This window comes from Nansenia antarctica (assembly GCF_963989245.1).
Source record: "Nansenia antarctica genome assembly, chromosome: 5".
Taxonomy (NCBI): domain Eukaryota; kingdom Metazoa; phylum Chordata; class Actinopteri; order Argentiniformes; family Microstomatidae; genus Nansenia; species Nansenia antarctica.
In genome coordinates, this window is record NC_137690.1 from 30,381,005 (window position 1) to 30,401,387 (window position 20,383).

At 43.9% G+C, this 20,383-nt stretch overlaps 1 protein-coding gene across 1 annotated transcript; it reads right to left on the bottom strand.

Moving 5' to 3' along the window:
• Positions 1-4,165: 4,165 nt before the first annotated feature.
• Positions 4,166-13,511, bottom strand: LOC308157955 (chymotrypsin-like protease CTRL-1; the record flags this gene model as incomplete). The annotated part of the gene is made up of 5 exons (XM_080531549.1): positions 4,166-4,468; positions 8,785-8,930; positions 10,350-10,621; positions 11,118-11,280; positions 13,472-13,511. The coding sequence occupies 5 exons, from the start codon at positions 13,509-13,511 to the stop codon at positions 4,166-4,168; spliced, it is 924 nt and encodes a 307-aa protein (XP_080387675.1).
• Positions 13,512-20,383: the final 6,872 nt, after the last annotated feature.

The following is a 20,383-nucleotide window of genomic DNA, read 5'->3' on the forward strand; positions in this document are numbered from 1 at the left end:
CACCGCCTTCAGCACGCGTCTCACTTCATGCTCTGTGAGGGTGAGGCTGCTGAGAGCTGGAGAGAGTGGTGTTTGTGTTGTGGTTACCTCCGTTCGCCCCTCGTCGAACCGGGCGTAGAAGGAGTTCAGCTCTTCCGCCAGCAGGGGGTCGCCCTCAGCGGCTGTGAGCCTGTTGGCTCTGAAGTTTGTCATGTGCTGAACCCCCTGCCACACCCGCCTGGAGTCGTTGCTCAGGAAGCATTCCTCAATCTTCTCTCTGTGGTCTGCCTTGGCCTCCCGGATGCCACGGTTTAGGTTAGCCCTGGTGGTGTTGTACAGCGGTTTGTCCTTCACTGAGAAGGCGTTGTTCCTCTCCTTGAGCAGTTGTCGGACCTTCTCAGTCATCCATGGCTTCGTGTTGGGGTAGACCCGGACACGTTTGTCCATGGTGGCTGAGTTGGTGCAGTTCACTATGTGGTTCAGAACCGACGACGTGAACTGTTCCAGGTCCTCATGCTCATATTCCTGTCATTCAGGCAGATCTGCAGTGGAGCGGACCCTGCTGGCCAGGTTCTGACAGTCTTAGTGGTGATGGGGGCACTTTTCCTCATGGGAGTGTAGGCTGGGATCAGGAGGATGAACACGTGGTCAGACATGCCTAGATGAGCTAGCGGTCTAGCCTTGTAGGCAAGCTTGATGTTGGTGTATACCTTGTCCAGTGTGTTATCTCCTCTTGTTGCACATTTAACATGCTGATAAAACTTGGGTAGTACTACCTTCAGGTCAGCATGATTGAAGTCCCCCGCGATTATATGTACTGCTTGAGGATCTGTGCTCTGTCCACCACTGATGACGTCATGTAGCCGGGCTAATGCTAAGGGCTAATGCTAAGCTAGCATCCGCGCTTGGTGCGATGTAAACAGCTGTTATGTACACTGCGTTGAATTGCCTCGGGAGGTATGTGGGTCGGCATTTAACAGTCAAGTATTCCAGGTCTGGGGAGCAGTGGCTACTTACAGTTTTCGTGTTTAAGCACCAGCTGTCCTTCGTAGAAATGATCAGGCCGCCCCCGCGCGTCTTCTCACTAAGCAGCGTCCGGTCGGCTCGGTGAAGAGTGCGGCCTTCTAGCGCGACCGCAGAGTCGATGATGGAACCGTTGAGCCAGGTTTCTGTGAGAATAATCACACAGCTATCCCCCACGGTGTTGTTGGAAGCAACCTGCAGTCTCAGTTCGTCCATCTTGTTAGCCAGGGATCTTACGTTGGAGAGGAATATACTCGGCAAAGCAGGTTTATCCGGGCTTCTCCTCAGCCTAGCTAGCAGGCCTCCCCTGCGGCCTCGGCGTTGCTTACGATCTCGACGCCGTCGCTTGCGTCTCAGGGACGGGACTGTGTACCATTGTTCTCCCGGTAAGCGAGCGATATCGTGTGGGATGTTTTGTTGTTTCAAGAATTCCTCTGTTACTGTCCTCTCGTTTTGCGCACCAACTTCTAGTAAGTCTAGTCTGCTGTAGGTACTATTTACACAACAGTTCCCTATAAGTACTAAAATAAAAATGTACATACAAATGTACTTAAGAACGCTAAAAAGCACCAGCGTCGGGAGCACTCCGAGCCTCGCGTGCGAACGCGCCGCCATCTTGTTTCCAGAGCACCCACAACCATTATTTGATCAAAAATGTCAATGTAATGAGTATTATTTATATTTATTTATATGATAAATATTCTAAAATAAACACGTTTTCCAAAAGAACTACGCGCACCAGCATTAATCTCCTGTGAATGACAGTATGCCTTTGACTGCCTGCACTTTACCACCAAGACACTCTACTGGGGCGCAGTAGAATATTGTGCAACAGCAGAATATGATCGTTGAGAGCTTGCGAACGTGATTATTGAGAAGAAAACATTCAGTAGCTAGCTATCATGCCGCCCCAAAAAAGGCCACTGCTGCCGACCGAGTCGACAAGCCTGGAAAGTTTCGGGTTTTCAACCAAGAAACCAAACTTGAATTCAGCTGCACCTGTTATGACACCCAACGTTGAAACTGTTGAAATAGCAGAGCTCAAACAAAAGCAAGTGCTTCCGAAGAAAGTAGCAGAACTCACCTCCAGTATGTATAAGGAGACAGCTAGTTCGTTCAGGGCAGCCTATACTGTCGCTAAAGAAAGGATGCCTTATACAAAACTGAATCCAATTATGAAACTTAATGAGATGAATGGCGCGACAGTTGGCCCCTGCTCACCGATCCGATCATTCATGTGCCCAGATTGTAGCGCACATTGCACAAGAGATGAAACAAATTCATTTCTAATGTCAAATCACTTGATTCCCGTAGTAGCATCACATTAGATGAAAGCACAATTCATGGACGAGCATACATGATTATTTATGTCAGGTGCAATGTCACTGGAAATGGAGATGTGGACAATGTGTCGTGCTAACAGGGAAAGTGAATGGACTGTATAGCAAAAACAAAAAAATTATTGGCCGAGATACCCGTAACTATCGCTTATAGCTGTTGTTTCATGTGGTGCTGTTGATGTGGTGAAATGAATAGCCTATGGCTAATTAAAACTTGTAAGTCCCATCGCTGTGTGGGCATGATTCTCGCGCGTGCATGAGAACATTTCGCACTGTTATTTTGGAGACCCCCACAAAGCTCAACTTATAACTCGAACCCTGGATGCCACTATTGAGGCTGCCGAACAGCGTCTGATGTCGGGCATCGATCTCTGATAGGAGACAATCTCAATCTCTTCCTCACTATAATTTTTCTTTTTGGTTCTTTCTGCCATCTTGCTCGTCAAAGGTTCTGCTCAACACCTCAATCAAGCCTATTTATAGCACTTGACTTAATTGAGCTGCTATCACAGGGCGTTAATACAAACCTCATTCACCTGCGTTCAATTCCAAGTATATTTGGTATTTATAGAAGGAAGCACGTACGCAATTGTAAACCATCTCAGCCCGTTTTATAAATAATGCTTACGTCCGTTTAGAAAAATTTGCTTACGTGAAAGTCAAAGATGAAGTTCAAGTACTTTTTTATAAATGAGGCCCCAGATCACACTTTAATAATGAGATTGGTTTGTTTGTCAAATACAGCCACATTAAGCCAACATGAAAACACAGAACATTTATTAAAGGTGTATGATATTGTGATACCTAGCAGTATATTGTGTTCATATAGCAAACATCATTTGATCCAAGCAAGCGTTTTAAAAGGCTACGGCTAGATTAAGAGAATCAGGGTTAGGGTATGGGAGAGAGAGTTCCATTTTTACATTTACATTTTTGGCATTTATCAGACGCCTTATTCCAAAGCGACTTACAATCGATAGATTTGACTAAGCAAGTGAATCATCAATTCACCACTCGTAGCAGGAAGCGTAATCTAGCTCAGGCCAGGGGCTTCTATCACGTCGTCGTCGTGATAGAAGAAGAAAGAACGTTTTTTTACACAGGAGAAACAGGTGGTGAGGCCAGTCGGCCAGCAGAGGTGGAGGAGTGGAGTGAACAGGCTGATGTTTGGGGGTTGACCATTGCCTGCGGGTAGGCAGGGGCTGTCCGTTTTGCTGCCTGTCAAGGCAAGCACCAGGGTCTTGAATCTAATGCGAGCTGCTATCGGGAGCCAGTGCAGGGTGCGAAGGAGGGGGGTAACATGAGAACATCATCAGGAGTGTGTTGTAGTGGTCAAGGCGGGAGATGACCAGTGACTGGGTCAAGAGTTGCGCTGCTTCTCTGGTGAGGAATGGTCGTATCCTTCGTGTTAGGGTGAGGGTATGGGAGAGAGAGTTAGGGTTAGGGTATGGGAGGGAGAGTTAGGGCTAGGGTATGGGAGAGAGAGTTAGGGCTAGGGTTAGGGTTAGGGTATGGGAGAGAGAGTTAGGGTTAGGGTATGGGAGAGAGAGTTAGGGTTAGGGTATGGGAGAGAGAGTTAGGGCTAGGGTTAGGGTATGGGAGAGAGAGTTAGGGCTAGGGTATGGGAGAGAGAGTTAGGGCTAGGGTATGGGAGAGAGGGTTAGGGCTAGGGTATGGGAGAGAGAGTTAGGGTTAGGGTATGGGAGAGAGGGTTAGGGTATGGGAGAGAGAGTTAGGGCTCAGGTAAGTTATGGGAGAGAGAGTTAGGGCTCAGGTTAGGGTTAAGGTTAGAGCTAGGGTTAAGGTTAGGGCTAGGGTTAGGCTTAGAGGGCAGCTGAGATGAGCTTCTGGCCAATCAGGGTCAGGAGGGGGAGCAGGAGGAGCGGTGTGCTCAGGGCGGAGGCGGAGGAGCCGGGGCATACAAAGCTGTTGTCCTCATCTGTCCCACTGGAGGAGACTTTGACGAAGCCCACGTTGTCCACGTTGCCGTTGATCCACCCTTGGAAACGGGAGACCCTTGCGAACACGTCAGGATACCCCACGGCACATGGCACCACGAAGCTGGAGATGCCCGTCTGGACCCACACCGAGCCTTGCTTAATCTGGAGGGGTCCTCCCGAGTCTCCCTGAGGTGTGTGTGGGGGGGTATAGGTCAGGGGTCTGCAACCTTTACTATCAAAAGAGCAATTTTTGGCCCAAAAAATCTGATAAAATCTGTCTGGAGCCACAAAACATTTTTGAACCTTATAATGGAGGTAACACAGCATATTAAGTCTGAATGAGCCTATCAACATTACTAATATAGGTGTAAATGAGCATTCATTAAAAGGTTTTAGGCAAGGCAAGGCAAATCTATTTGTGTAACACATATTCATACAACCGAATGCAAACTCATAATGCAAAATAACAATTAAAAAGTTAAAAATACAACAAACAAAAAAAACGACTGCAGTGAGCTATTCATTATTATTTGGTACTTTAACTTTGCATTTCCATTACAATAATAGTTTTGTTGCATTTATGAAATTATAGAACTACAATAAAGTTAAAAATGTTTGGTTATTTTTATTGGGGGATAACCAACAAAACTGAACAACTCTCTCAGGGAGGGGCAGTGAGAGAGCGTGCCTCTCTGTACATCTTGAAGCAGATCAAGCATACAGGTAAGCCAACAGCGTTCAAACAGCAAAAAAAATCTGTCGCACTATTAAATTCTCTATTTTCCTTTCCTACTTTTCTTTTTGGGGATTTTGAATCCATAGCTATACAGACTCAAGACTATTGGCTATTAGTAAGACTATTAGTTATTAATACGCTATTGACGTTCAGCAAAATTAAGAGGAACAGGCGGTGTTAATGTAGGTAGGCAATGACGCACATTTTAGTTGACAATCTTAAAAAATAAATAAATATTTGGTGTATAGGCTACACATTTTTACAATTGGAGAATGTAAGGATCACTTACAACAATGATAAATGAAAATAAAAATGTAAAATAATAATTCATTTCCATATAATTTTTTGTCAAAGCCACAGGGAGTCACTGAAGATGGACAAAAGATTCTGAGCCGCAGGTTGCCGACCCCTGGTATAGGTAAACAAAATATTGTTAGTAATATTGTTAGTAATTTCCGACCCGTCTCCAACCTCCCCTTTCTCAGCAAGATTCTAGAACGTGCAGTTGGCCCTCAACTCCAGAACCACATGTCACTTTACCAACTGTTCGAACAACTACAATTCGGATTCAGGACCAAGCACAGCACTGAAACAGCTCTGGTCAATGGCTTAATGATTCCACACGCACTCTCAGACGTGCATGCAGGCGCGCAGAGAGAAAGTGGAAAAAGGACAGGCTCCATGTCTCCCTTGAAATTCTACGTGGTTGGCTGTCTGACTATCAAAGAGCTGTTAAAACAGCCAAAACTGACCAGAGTGACCAGCTCACCTCTTAAATACTCCAGCCCCCCCCCCCTCTGTGCCCCCAGCCTGCTGTCTTCAAGCAGTTCAAGCTGGTATCCCTTTCCAATTTAGTTCAGCATCAATACCTCTCAGCTCTGGACGCGTCCCAGCTGCCTTCAAACACGCTGTGGTACAACCCCTGATTTAAAAAGAAACATCTCGACCCTCTTATTCTCTCCAACTTCAGGCCCATTTACCAATTATCGTTCTTGTCCAAAGTCCTGGAGCGAGCAGTTTACGTTCAGTTGCAAGCATTTTTAGTTGTGCATAACATCCACAAGAAATTTCAGTCTGGCTTTAAACCACGCCTTAGCACTGAAACAGCCCTACTGCGAGTCCAAAATGATATGCTCTTAGCAGCCGACTCTGGTAGTCCCACCATTTTGGTCCTCCTAGATCTCTCAGCCGCCTTCGATACAGTGGATCATTCGACCCTACTGTCACGTCTAGAACAGCATGTGGGCATCACTGGTGTCGCCTTAAGCTGGTTCATGTCCTACTTCTCCGTTCAGCTAGGATAATTTTTCTCCTCTAAGGCTCCTCTCACCTGTGGGGTTCCTCAAGGGTCGATACTGGGCCCCCTTCTATTTCTCCGTTACATGCTGCCCCTAGGGCCTATCCTGGCAAACCATGGAGTGTCCTTCCACTGACGATGTCCAGGTCTATCTGCCACTAAAATCTAGAGGAAAGGCTGCACTTCAGCCATTGCTCAATTGCCTGACTGACATCAAAGCATGGTTGAGTGCAACATTCCTCAATCTAAATGAGAGCAAGACTGAGACAATTCTATTTGCCAACACTTCTCTAGGCCCTTCTGTCGATGCCCTAGGTCCCCATGGCTTAAACATCTGCTCCTCAGTCAGAAATCTTGGAGTGATTTTTGACAGTGACTTCAAATTCACCAAGCAGCTCTGCTCTGTGGTCAAAAATAGCTTTTTTTGCCTCAGACTCCTCACTAAAACAAGGGCCTATCTTCCGCAGAAGGACCTAGAGAAGGTGATCCATGCCTTCATTACAACCCGGCTGGATTACTGCAACTCTTTGTATGTTGGCATCGACCAGTCCCTGCTCCGTCGGCTGCAGCTAGTTCAAAATGCTGCAGCTCGACTACTCACCGGTACTAAGAAGCGTGACTATATTACACCAATCCTGGCTTCACTCCACTGGCTCCCCATCTGCTTCCGTATTGATTTTAAATTACTTTAAATTGTTTTTAAAGCACTGAACAGGCAGGCACCCCCGTACTTGGCTGACCTATTGCGCCACCACACTCCATCCAGAGCCCTTAGGTCAGCTGACCAACTGCTTCTGGAGGTCCCCAGGACTAAACTAAAAACAAGAGGGGATAGAGCCTTTTCCAAAGCAGCCCCTAGGCTCTAGAATAGTCTCCCCCTCCACATCAGATCCGCCCAGAGCATTGAGGCTTTTAAAAAACTAGTCAAAACACATCTCTTCTCCATGGCCTTTGACCTGAGGTGAGCCTGCCTTCCTGACACTGCACTTTTTGCACTTTTATTTGTATTGCACCTTGTTTTTTGTGTATTTTATCTGTTTGTTTTTTATCTGTATTTTATCTCTTTTATCTTGTTTTTCTCTTTATCTTTTTATCTGTTAAGCACTTTGGGCGGCTGTTTGTCGTTGTAAATTTGTGCTATATAAATAAACATTACTTACTTACTAATGATCTCCTCTTGGCCACTGATGATGGCAATGTCAACATACTTATTCTCCTTGACCTTTCCACAGCTTTTGATATTATCTCACACACCATCCTTCTGGACCGACTTGAGACGACCCTCGACCCTCCATCACTGGAACACCCCTGGCTTGGTTCAAATCATACCTGTCCAACAAGTGGCAGTACATGTCCCTTGGGGGGTCCACACCCGGCCCAGCACCAGGGAAATAAGGCATCCCTCAAGGCTCCATTCCTGGCCCTTAACTGTTCACAATCTACCTCCTCCCACTTGCCGAAATAATTTGGAAACATGGCCTCAAATTCCACACATATGCTGATGACACCTCCACACCAAATCCTCTGCCACCCTCCCTCCCCCCCTTCCTCATCGTGACGCCCTGAAATCAAAGAATAGATGACCACCTTTTCAAACTCCACAGCAATCTTCCCCATCCTCGGAGGGCATGAACCTGGGGGTCTTGCTGGACCCAACCCTTCCCTTTGAACCACACATACGGTCAGTCACCATGCCTTCTTCTATCTCAAAACCATCTCCGACTCTCACTCTCTGATACCTCTGCTGAAACATTAATACATGCTTTTGTCACCTCCGCCTGGATTATTGCAACAGAGTCCTTCTTGGTGTTTCCAGCAAGGCCCTGAACCGGCTCCAATATGTCCAAAACTCAGCTGCCACGATCCTCACCCGCACTAAACTCTGGGAGCACATCACCCCCACCCTGCAACAACTTCACTGGCTCCCCATAAAACATAGAATCTCCTTCAATATCCTCCTCCTCATCTTTAAGGAACTACATGGCCTGGCTCGTGCCTACCTAACTGACCTACTTCAACCCTACACCCCTGCACGGCACCTCGTCATACCCCGCACTAGGTGTCGCAGACTTGGCGACCGTGCCTTTTCTGTTGCTGCACCCAAGCTGTGGAACTCCCTTCCACCAGCCATCTGATGCTCTGATACTCTCAACACATTCAAGACCAGACTCAAGACGCAACTGTTCAGACTCACCTTCCTACAGAATGGCATGGTCCTGACTAACACTATCCCCCATAGGTGCTTTTTAGTTTGTTGTGTTTTTTTTGTTTAATGTTTATTGTCCTGCAACTCTTCTTTTTTTCATTTATTTCTCTGTAAAAAGGTAATTGTCCTTGAGTTTGAGAAAGGCACGATTAAATAAAATGTATTATTATTATTTCTTATTTAATTTATCAGTTGCTCATAATAAATAATGATGTTATTGATGATGATGATGATGATGATGATGATGATGATGGTAAACATACCTGACATATTCCCTTGCCCAACTGTCCAGCACATATCATGTTGTCAGTGATGGCGGCGTCAGTTGTCAGGAAGTTGCAGCTGCACTCTCTGTTCCCTATGACAGGCACCTCTACCTCCTGCAGGGTCCCAGGGGGGTCTAGGGAGACTGGAGGGACACAACCATCACCCTGGTTCAGATAACCATAACAGTTATACCCACCCTGGTTCAGATAACCATAACAGGGGTAGTGGTGGTCTAGTGGATAGTGAGTTGGACTTGTGATCGGAAGGTTGTGAGTTCAAATCCCGCCTGAAGCCACACCACTACTAGTGTGCCCTTGGGTAAGGCACTTAGCCCTCAGTTACTCCAGGGGGAATGTCCCTGTAATTCGTAATTGTAAGTCGCTTTGGATAAAAGCGTCTGCTAAATGGCAAAATTAATTAATTACAAATTAATAACAGTTATACCCACCCTGGTTCAGATAACCATAACAGTTATACCCACCCTGGTTCAGATAAGCATAACAGCTATACCCACCCTGGTTCAGATAACCATAACAGTTATACCCACCCTGGTTCAGATAACCATAACAGTTATACCCCACCTGGTTCAGATAACCATAACAGGGGTAGTGGTGGTCTAGTGGATAGTGAGTTGGACTTGTGATCGGAAGGTTGTGAGTTCAAATCCCGCCTGAAGCCACACCACTACTAGTGTGCCCTTGGGTAAGGCACTTAGCCCTCAGTTACTCCAGGGGGAATGTCCCTGTAATTCGTAATTGTAAGTCGCTTTGGATAAAAGCGTCTGCTAAATGGCAAAATTAATTAATTACAAATTAATAACAGTTATACCCACCCTGGTTCAGATAACCATAACAGTTATACCCACCCTGGTTCAGATAAGCATAACAGCTATACCCACCCTGGTTCAGATAACCATAACAGTTATACCCACCCTGGTTTAGAAAACCACAACAGTTATGATCTAAGAACATTTAATGTGACCCAACCTGAGGTTAGGAATGGCAGAGCGCACCTCACCCCAGGTTTCTTTGACACAGATATGATTAGAATATAAGTCATTTAGCTGACACTTAGAACATTGAATAAACTATGGACACACATACAGTTCCATAATAGAAACATAAACATCATCACTAAAAACACCAAAGTGACTCATTCCTCAACTTTTACACTGTTCTAGAGAGAAGAGTTGAGTAGCTAAAACTATTTCTACCATGACCTGTTCTTAAAAGCAAGTGTGAGTGAGACTGTAACTGATATCTTTTTTCAACCTGATCAAAAAAGAACAGAAATAAAGTGGCATTTTATCCAGTATGGCCCAGCCTGAGGCGAGGCAGGGAGTTTAGTGACTAACAACCCCCACCATCATGATCTAGTCTAGGGTTAGGGTTAGGTCTAGTTTAGGCTTCTCTGAATGGAATCTAGGCTTCTCTGATTAGAATGATACAGGTGATACAGTATTAGAATATAGTAGTTCTAGTATTAACACTCACCACAATAGCCCCCACATACACCCATATGCGATCTACATGGCCAATACAATTTGATTTGGTACACTCACCGCCATCGTTGATCCTTCCCCACCCGGTGGCCCAGGAGTTGGTGCCATTGTGGACCACGCTTGCGCTGCCCGCTAGGCACACGGGTTGGATGTAGTTAGTGAAGCTGACGGGACTTTCGAGCCTCAGCAGGGCAATGTCGTTATCAAACCTCTCGCCGATGTTGTACTGAGGGTGGGTGTAGATCTGAACGACGCTCCTCATCACCTCGTTGGGGTTGGAGCCACTCTGTGTCTGCTTGCCCAGGTACACGGTAAACATTCTGGCAATGGGCCTGAAGGGGTGGGGGGATATTCAGTATTAAATCTCTATCTGTCTGTCTATGTCTATCCATCCATTTATCTATCTATCTTAGATTAGATTCAACTTTATTGTCATCGCAGAGTACTATACAACGAAATGCAGTTTAGCATCCAACCAAAAGTGCAAATAGTGATATAAGAACATGATATAAATGAAACAAGAATGATAGTGAAAGGTAACTATGCAATACATTATACACTTTGTGCAGAGGTAGTATTGTAAACATCAGTTTAGTTTAGTTTATCTATCTATCTATCTATCTATATCTACAATATCTATGTGTAGAGGAACAGTGTTGTGACTCTGACCATGTTTGAATTACATGCGTTCTAACAGTCTTATGCTAAAGGGATGCAGTGTGTATGCGGGGATGCAGTGTGTATGCGAGGATGCAATGTTTATGTGGGGACGACGTAGTGTGCATGCAGGGATGTAGTGTGCAGCGGTGAGCCTTCTAACAGTCTTACAGGATGATGCAGTGTGCAGCGGTGATCACAGTTTGGTTGTTGATCAGCGTGCCCCCGCAGACATGCTGCCCCATGTAGTGCAGACTGGCCTGCCAGGGCCAGTTCCCCTCAGGGGAGTCCCCCCCGCCGACGATGCGTGAGTTCAGGGGGGCCCGCCCACAGTCTGGAGGGGGTTAGAGTTGGGGGGGGGGGAGTTACAGGGGGTTATGTTACATTTTGGTATAATGTTCTAGGTGTAGAGTGGTGTTGGACCCATGTGCGGTGCGACTCAGAGGAATTGGATACTAAAATGAAGAATATAATTCTGAGTAGTTTAAGACTATTTATTGAAACAAAGTACAGGTACAGTTCTGGTCTGGTCGATTGAGAGAGAGAGAGAGAGAGAGAGAGAGAGAGAGAGAGAGAGAGAGAGAGAGAGAGAGAGAGAGAGAGAGAGAGAGAGAGAGAGAGAGAGAGCTGCGTGGTCCAGAGAAGAGAGAGAGAGAGAGAGAGAGAGAGAGAGAGAGAGAGAGAGAGAGAGAGAGAGAGAGAGAGAGATCTGCGTGGTCCAGAGGAGAGAGAGAGGGGGGGCTCGGGCCCACTCCCTTATTTATAAACAATAGTATGTAAATACAGTCACAAACAATGGCCCATCACCTTCACTGTATAGATGCTCGAGGTGTGAGAACCAAGCAGACCTTACATGATGTCACTCTGGCCCAAAAGTCATTTCCAGGTTAAAGTTCAAGTCAGATTCACAGGAAGTCATTCTAACATGCCCATATATGGACAGCACTTCCTGAGGCAAAAACATATGGCCCTTAAGACAAAGGATGTGTTTACAAGTTGTCATAAAACCCCCCGTTGTTGTTATTAGACCCTGACCCTGACTAGACTCTAACCTTACAGGTAAACCTTACCCTAATCCTGACTAGACCCTAACTTTAACCCTGACTAGACTCTAACCTTACAGGTAAACCTTACCCTAATCCTGACTAGACCCTAACCTTAACCATGACTAGACTCTAACCTTAACCATGACTAGACTCTAACCCTAACCCTGACTAGGCCCTAACCTTAACCATGACTAGACTCAAACCATACAGGTAACCCTTACACTAACCCTGAGTAGACTCTAACATACAGGTAGACCTTAGCCGACTTGGTTACACAAGGGTGTATGAATTGACATTAACGAATGCAGTAGTTAACATGAACAAATGATGACAAATACATTAACGCACTATTAATACAAATTACAATTACTTCATAAATGATTTAATAATAATAATAATAATTCATTGAATTTATATAGCGCTTTTCCGAGGCTCAAAGACGCTGTGTGATTTAGTAATATAGAACAGATGTGGAATATACCTAGGATGTACAAGTGTGATTGGTTAGTAGTCAACGAGCAGTAGCCTATTCACTTTTCAAGTTCAAGTTTGGCTCATTCAAATGAAGAAAGCAAATGCAGTCATCTTCCCAAAGGTCATTCTTTTTTTTTCCAATTAAGTTGTTTATGGCATCAGTTTTGTAATTGTGTTTTTTCTAGCAAAGTAAATAGTTTGCTGATGACTAGTGTCTAAAGTGTCTAACAAGCTAGCTAGCTGAAGAAAAAGTTAACATTTAGCTGTTTTAAATCTGTCTGAACATTACAAAAGCGAGCTAGTTTCAAACTAACTAATAGTTTATGAACATAAAAGCTTAACCACAGTAGTATATAGCAAGGTAATGTTAGCCAGCACAGTAGCTATCTTTCAAACTATTGTAATAAAATACGTGGGTCCCCTGATTTAGGGGTATTGGTAAAATGTCAGGAGAGGGAGCGCACAAAACACACAGCCAGAAAGGTGTATTATAAAAGCCACTTTATTATTATGGGCGATGATCAGGCGGACATAGACTCGGAGGACGACATAGTTCAATAAGTTAGACCTGGTTTCCCTAATTACCATTAGAAACAGTGTACAAGAAAAGCACGCTCTATTGGAGCCACAGCACGCTCATAAAGCCACACATCGAAGCACACTCATATCGAGCCACAGCATAATTATACGGGCCGACACAAGGCCATAGGACACCACACAATTCCACTACTAGGGGCACACTAAAAGATGCAAATTGGCGTAGGCTACTCAAGTCCAACATTTAGCTATTCGCCTCTAGGACAAAATTTCCGCAACTGACCATGCATATCAATTAATCATAATAAATATACAGCAGTACAAATTCATATCATTCAAATAATCATAGGCCTATAACTAAGACAAACAATGGACATATTGGCTAGATAGTAAATAATTAAAAGGGCACATAACTCGCCGGGCATTTGAGACCCCCCCGTGGGGTCTGAGCGGTGCACTGCGTCCAACCGATGAGGCTCAATAGGTAAGAGTCCGTCTGGCTGACCATAGGTGGCGCAGGAACAGAGGAAGTGTGACGGCGGGCCAACACTTCCCAATAGACGGCTGCAGCTGGGTGACACTCCTAGTGGACGCCCCAGTTCCGACTGGCTTACTACACTAGGCCTAAACAATAAAGCCCACTGACTGGCTAGCTCTTCCGTGCCGGCGACCCTAACCAGCCACGAACACCCCACCCCCCCAGGATGTATCGATGAAATGGGTTCTGAACCCAAAACCCAGTGTGAACCGTCAGCGACCTGCCCGGCTCCCGGCTCTGTCTCAAATAGAGTCCTAGTATAGACAGAGTATGCGGGCAGGGCCGCAGGTGCGATCAATCAACGGAGCAGCACAGGTGTCAATCGGGTCATTTTTGTATACGGTGCCATTTGGACTTCATAACTTGTGAAAAATAAATGGTTGATTTATCTATATTTTAATGTTCTATTATATAAAGGACATATCTAGCTTGCTGGAAAACATAGTGGTCGAGCTCAGGCACCTAAATTGTATTTTATTTAGAATACCCTCTGTAGTTGAATAGGGCGAGTGTTTCCAGAACAGAGTGGACACTAACAGGGTGGACACTAACAGGGTGGACATTTTGAGTTAAAGTTAGCCTTTAGCCTGCCTGTGTTAGCATAATGCCTAGAATGACCATGAATACTTGATGAGGAATCTAATTTGCACTAAATACTTTTTTTGAAATTATTCAATTTGATTGATCTCCTCAATATTTAGGCATAACAGGGTGGACACGTTATGGTCAACCACATTAAACTCACTGGATAAAAACATAACAATCTGATGGTAAAAGAGGTAGAAAATCACACAGCTTACAACATTTGAAATCCCCTCCACTGATGTGATGTCACCTCATGAGAGTGATGTGATTGAGAAATATGGTTTTCTTTTAAAAGGGACATTAACACAGCATAACAGGGTGGACAGTGATCGCAGGGACAAGCATACAACCTTAATTTTTTGTACAACATTTTTAAAAAATGGATGAAAACTATATTTGATTTCAATAGATATTGATCAGGAAAATGAAATATTAATAACATATTTGGAAATGTATATGTTTTTAATAGTTATTTTTTGGATTGAAGTTGAATGAACAACACTGGGGACATCCCAAATCCCATGCAAAATCCCATTTACATCTTTAACCAAAGCTTTTAAAATGTAGAAAACAACAATTTAGAAGCCCATATCATTGTATTCATAATAAATAACAATTGACTATACATGAAAAACCTAATGGAAATGTAGACAAAATACAACATGATTTGTACTGGGGACGGAAAAGGCACCGTATATAAAAAATGACCCAATCATCACCCACAGTTGTCATTCAACACCAGCGAATGTTCCCGCGTTCAGGCTACACTATTTAAGATAGCTAACTAGCCAGCTACAGACATGCTACAGGCCTGGCTAAACACAGCTACAGACCTGGCTAAACACAGCTACAGACCTGGCTAAACACAGCTACAGACCTGTTAGAGACCTGGCTAAACACAGCTACAGACCTGTTACAGACCTGGCTAAACACAGCTACAGACCTGTTAGAGACCTGGCTAAACACAACTACAGACCTGTTACAGACCTGGCTAAACACAGCTACAGACCTGTTACAGACCTGGCTAAACACAGCTACAGACCTGTTACAGACCTGGCTAAACACAGCTACAGACCTGTTAGAGACCTGGCTAAACACAGCTACAGACCTGTTAGAGACCTGGCTAAACACAACTACAGACCTGTTAGAGACCTGGCTAAACACAACTACAGACCTGTTAGAGACCTGGCTAAACACAGCTACAGACCTGTTACAGACCTGGCTAAACACAACTACAGACCTGTTACAGACCTGGCTAAACACAACTACAGACCTGTTACAGACCTGGCTAAACACAACTACAGACCTGTTACAGACCTGGCTAAACACAGCTACAGACCTGTTACATGCCTGGCTAAACACAGCTACAGGCCTGTTACAGGCCTGGCTAAACACAGCTACAGACCTGTTACAGGCCTGGCTAAACACAGCTACAGACCTGGCTAAACACAGCTACAGACCTGTTACAGACCTGGCTAAACACAACTACAGACCTGTTACAGACCTGGCTAAACACAACTACAGACCTGTTACAGACCTGGCTAAACACAACTACAGACCTGGCTAAACACAGCTACAGACCTGGCTAAACACAGCTACAGACCTGTTACAGACCTGGCTAAACACAACAACAGACCTGTTAGAGACCTGGCTAAACACAACTACAGACCTGTTAGAGACCTTGCTAAACACAACTACAGACCTGTTAGAGACCTGACTAAACACAGCTACAGACCTGGCTAAACACAACTACAGACCTGTTACAGACCTGGCTAAACACAGCTACAGACCTGTTGCAGGCCTGGCTAAACACAACTACAGACCTGTTAGAGACCTGGCTAAACACAGCTACAGACCTGGCTAAACACAACTACAGACCTGTTACAGACCTGGCTAAACACAACTACAGACCTGTTGCAGACCTGGCTAAACACAGCTACAGACCTGTTAGAGACCTGGCTAAACACAGCTACAGACCTGTTAGAGACCTGGCTAAACACAGCTACAGACCTGTTGCAGACCTGGCTAAACACAGCTACAGGCCTGTTAGAGACCTGGCTAAACACAGCTACAGACCTGTTGCAGACCTGGCTAAACACAGCTACAGGCCTGGCTAAACACATGCGTTTAGTGAGGTGTCTGGTGAGTAATCTAGCTAACTAATTCAAAACGGTTAAACAGTTTATTAACTAAATAGTTTGGTAACTACCAGTGTATAGCAAGCTAACTGGTATGAATGCAAGATTGGGCTAACCATAATTCCAGAATGAGAAGCGGAACTTGGAACTTTATATTAGATTTATAAGAACAGTTTTTTTTCTGATTCTGTGATAGATTCAATGAAAACGTTGACTTGTTGCTCTTTCTACAACCACTGACTTGAGACGCAGTGGGCATGTTAGAGGTTAGGCTACTGGTTTTAGAAGGACGAGGATCATGTTTTTGACACTATTGACTTAACAGCGTCAATCGATTATTTTCGGATTTTTCATCATTTCTTAGATTCTTAGAGATTATCTACAACACTCACAGCCACTTTACGAATTGAACTACCTATTTTATTTAGTATTTGTACTGCTAATCGTATCCTGTTTTATTTGTCACTTATGTCCTGTACTATTGTCACTATTGTTACTCTCTTACACTTGTGTAATGTGACGTAACAATAAAACTTGAAACACACACACACAGTTAATAACACCAGTTATTACGACACTAATAACACCAGTTATTACGACACTAATAACACCAGTTATTACATCACTAATAACACCAGTTATTACATCATTAATAACACCAGTTATTACATCATTAATAACACCAGTTATTACGACACTAATAACACCAGTTATTACATCATTAATAACACCAGTTATTACATCATTAATAACACCAGTTATTACGACACTAATAACACCAGTTATTACATCACTAATAACACCAGTTATTACATCATTAATAACACCAGTTATTACATCATTAATAACACCAGTTATTACGACACTAATAACACCAGTTATTACATCACTAATAACACCAGTTATTACATCATTAATAACACCAGTTATTACATCATTAATAACACCACAATTACAGCTTAACTTATTAAACTCTTAACTGACAAATTAGTGCGTAGTAAAGTGGTCTCCATAATACCATTAATTACATTAAAACACCTTAATGACTTGAACTAATAGGAGGACACATCATTTGCTAATGCGTCTACTCACAACTTGTTAACATCAGTACACATGGCAGTACAAACCATGCCTTCCCCCTCCCCACCATCCTCATGCATTAGTAAGTCATTTATGAAGTATTCGCAATTCTTGTCCATGGGTTGTTAATGCATTAACGGCATTCATCAATGTCAATGTCCTCTTATCAGAAAATGTTATCTCAGACTTTAACCTTACCAGGTGTAATGTACTGAACACCTAGGGTGTAGCAGAGAACCCTAGTTTGGCCTGAGGACTCCTGCTGTACATTCAGTGTGGTAACTATGGTATTATGTATGCTGTACATTCAGTGTGGTAACTATGGTATTATGTATACTGTACATTCAGTGTGGTAACTATGGTATTATGTATGCTGTACATTCAGTGTGGTAACTATGGTATTATGTATGCTGTACATTCAGTGTGGTAACTATGGTATTATGGTCTGTTGAATGATGGGATAGTGGGTAATGAAGAAGTAGAAATGTTCTTACCGTAACCCTGAGCTCCAGAATCTGTAGGGAGACGAGGGGAGAGAAATGCATGTGAGTAATGACAGTAAACAGTTCACTCCTGTGTGTGTGTGCGTGTATTTGGTAGAAAAAATTGTGTTGTTTCTCTGTTATGTTCTATGTTCAATAGGGTTGGCTCACTGGCATTTCAATCAAATGTACGGGGTAGTGGTGTTCTAGTGGATAGTGAGTTGGACAGGTGATTGGAAGGTTGTGAGTTCAAAAGGCACTTAGCCCTCAGTTACTCCAGGGGGAATGTCTCTGTAATTTGTAATTGTAAATCGCTTTGGATTAAAAGTGTCTGCTAAATGGCCAATTCAAATTTAATTCATAAATTGAAATGTCTTTATTTGGACTTTCTATATAGAACCACTGATGTTCCACAATAACTTTCCATTCTAGAATGTGTTTCATCCATTCATAATCACAAAAGGATTTACCCTAAATAAAATCCAAGTTCAATACAAATAAAAGAAACCTACCTTTCCCATAGAGAACGATGGAGGCCAATACCAGCCAGACTGTCCAAGCTGCCATGTTCATCCACAGATAACCTCTTCACCTGCACGTCTGTCTGTCTGTCTGACCAACACTGCTCTGCTCCTCTCCATCCGTCTCTTAATAAACCTGTCGGTGGTGTCTGACACACCTCTGCTGTCAGTCACATGTGCTAATGGTGACGTATTCCAGTTTCAAGTTCTGGGCCTTTTCAATGATTCACAAACAGATAATGTTCATAAAGTCATAAAGGCAAGTTCACGCATGCCAGCTTGTTGTAAACAGTGTAGACCTAACTCTACTTCCTTTCAATGGGCAGTGACATTATGATGCTTTCTGTGTATCAGAGTAGGGTGTTCTTACAGTGTGGGAAATAAGTATTTGATCCCCTGCCGATTTTGTAAGTTTGCCCACTGACAAAGAAATGAATGCTATAATTTTAATAGTAGGTTTATTTTAACAGTGAGAGACAGAATGTCCCCCCAAAAATCCAGAAAAACGGATTATATAAAAGTAATAAATTGATTTGCATTTGATCGACGGTATTGTGGATAAGGGAAATAAGTACGGTATTTGAAGAAATACGTATTTGATCCCCTAGCAAAACATGACTTAGTACTTGGTGGAGAAACCCTTGTTGGCAAGCACAGATGTCAGACGTTTCCTGTAGTTGGTCACCAGGTTTGCGCACATCTCAGGAGGGATTTTGGTCCACTTCTCTTTGCAGATCCTCTCCAAATCCTTACGGTTACGAGGCTTTCACTTGGCAACTCGAAGCGTCAGCTTCCTCCACAGAGTTTCTATAGGATTAAGGTCTGGAGACTAGCTAGGCCACTCTATGACCTTAATGTGCTTCTTCAGCCACTCCTTTGTTGCATTGGTGGTATGTTTTGGGTCATTGTCTTGCTGGAAGACCAATCCACAACCCATTTTCAGTGTCCTAGCTGAGGGTTCTCGCCCCAGATTTCAGTGCATGGCCCTGTCCATCCAAAGCATAATGTTTCCACCTCCGTGCTTGACAGTGGGGATGGTGTTCTTGGGGTCATAGTCAGCATTTCTCTGCCTCCAAATGCGGCGAGTCGAGTTGATGCCAAAACGCTACAGTTTTGGTCTCATCTCACCTGAATGATTCAGAGAAGGCTTGGGAGAATGTGATGTGGTCAGATGAGACCAAAATCGAACTCTGTACCATACTGTCATCCATACAGACTGTACCATACTGTCATCCATACAGACTGTCATCCTTACAGACTGTACCAGACTGTCATCCATACAGACTGTCATCCATACAGACTGTGCTAGGCTGTCATCCTTACAGACTGGCATCCATACAGACTGTACCATACTGTCATCCTTACAGACTGTACCATACTGTCATCCTTACAGACTGTACCATACTGTCATCCATACAGACTGTACCATACTGTCATCCATACAGACTGTACCAGACTGTCATCCATACAGACTGTACCAGACTGTCATCCATACAGACTGTACCATACTGTCATCCTTACAGACTGTACCATACTGTCATCCATACAGACTGTACCATACTGTCATCCATACAGACTGTACCAGACTGTCATCCATACAGACTGTACCATACTGTCATCCATACAGACTGTACCAGACTGTCATCTATACAGACTGTCATCCATACAGACTGTGCCAGGCTGTCATCCTTACAGACTGTCATCCTTACAGACTGTACCATACTGTCATCCTACAGACTGTACCATACTGTCATCCATACAGACTGTCATCCATACTGTCATCCTTACAGACTGTACCATACTGTCATGCATACAGACTGTACCATACTGTCATCCATACAGACTGTCATCCATACTGTCATCCTTACAGACTGTACCATACACAAGTATGACACATCACATTTCACATTAGAAAGCTTATCAGCTCATGGTACTGGAACCTCAACAAACCTCTGAAAACCAAACTTCAAACAGCACAGAATAAATTAATTAGAGTGGTGTTGGGCTTCCATTACAAAGCGCACATTGGAAAGGCC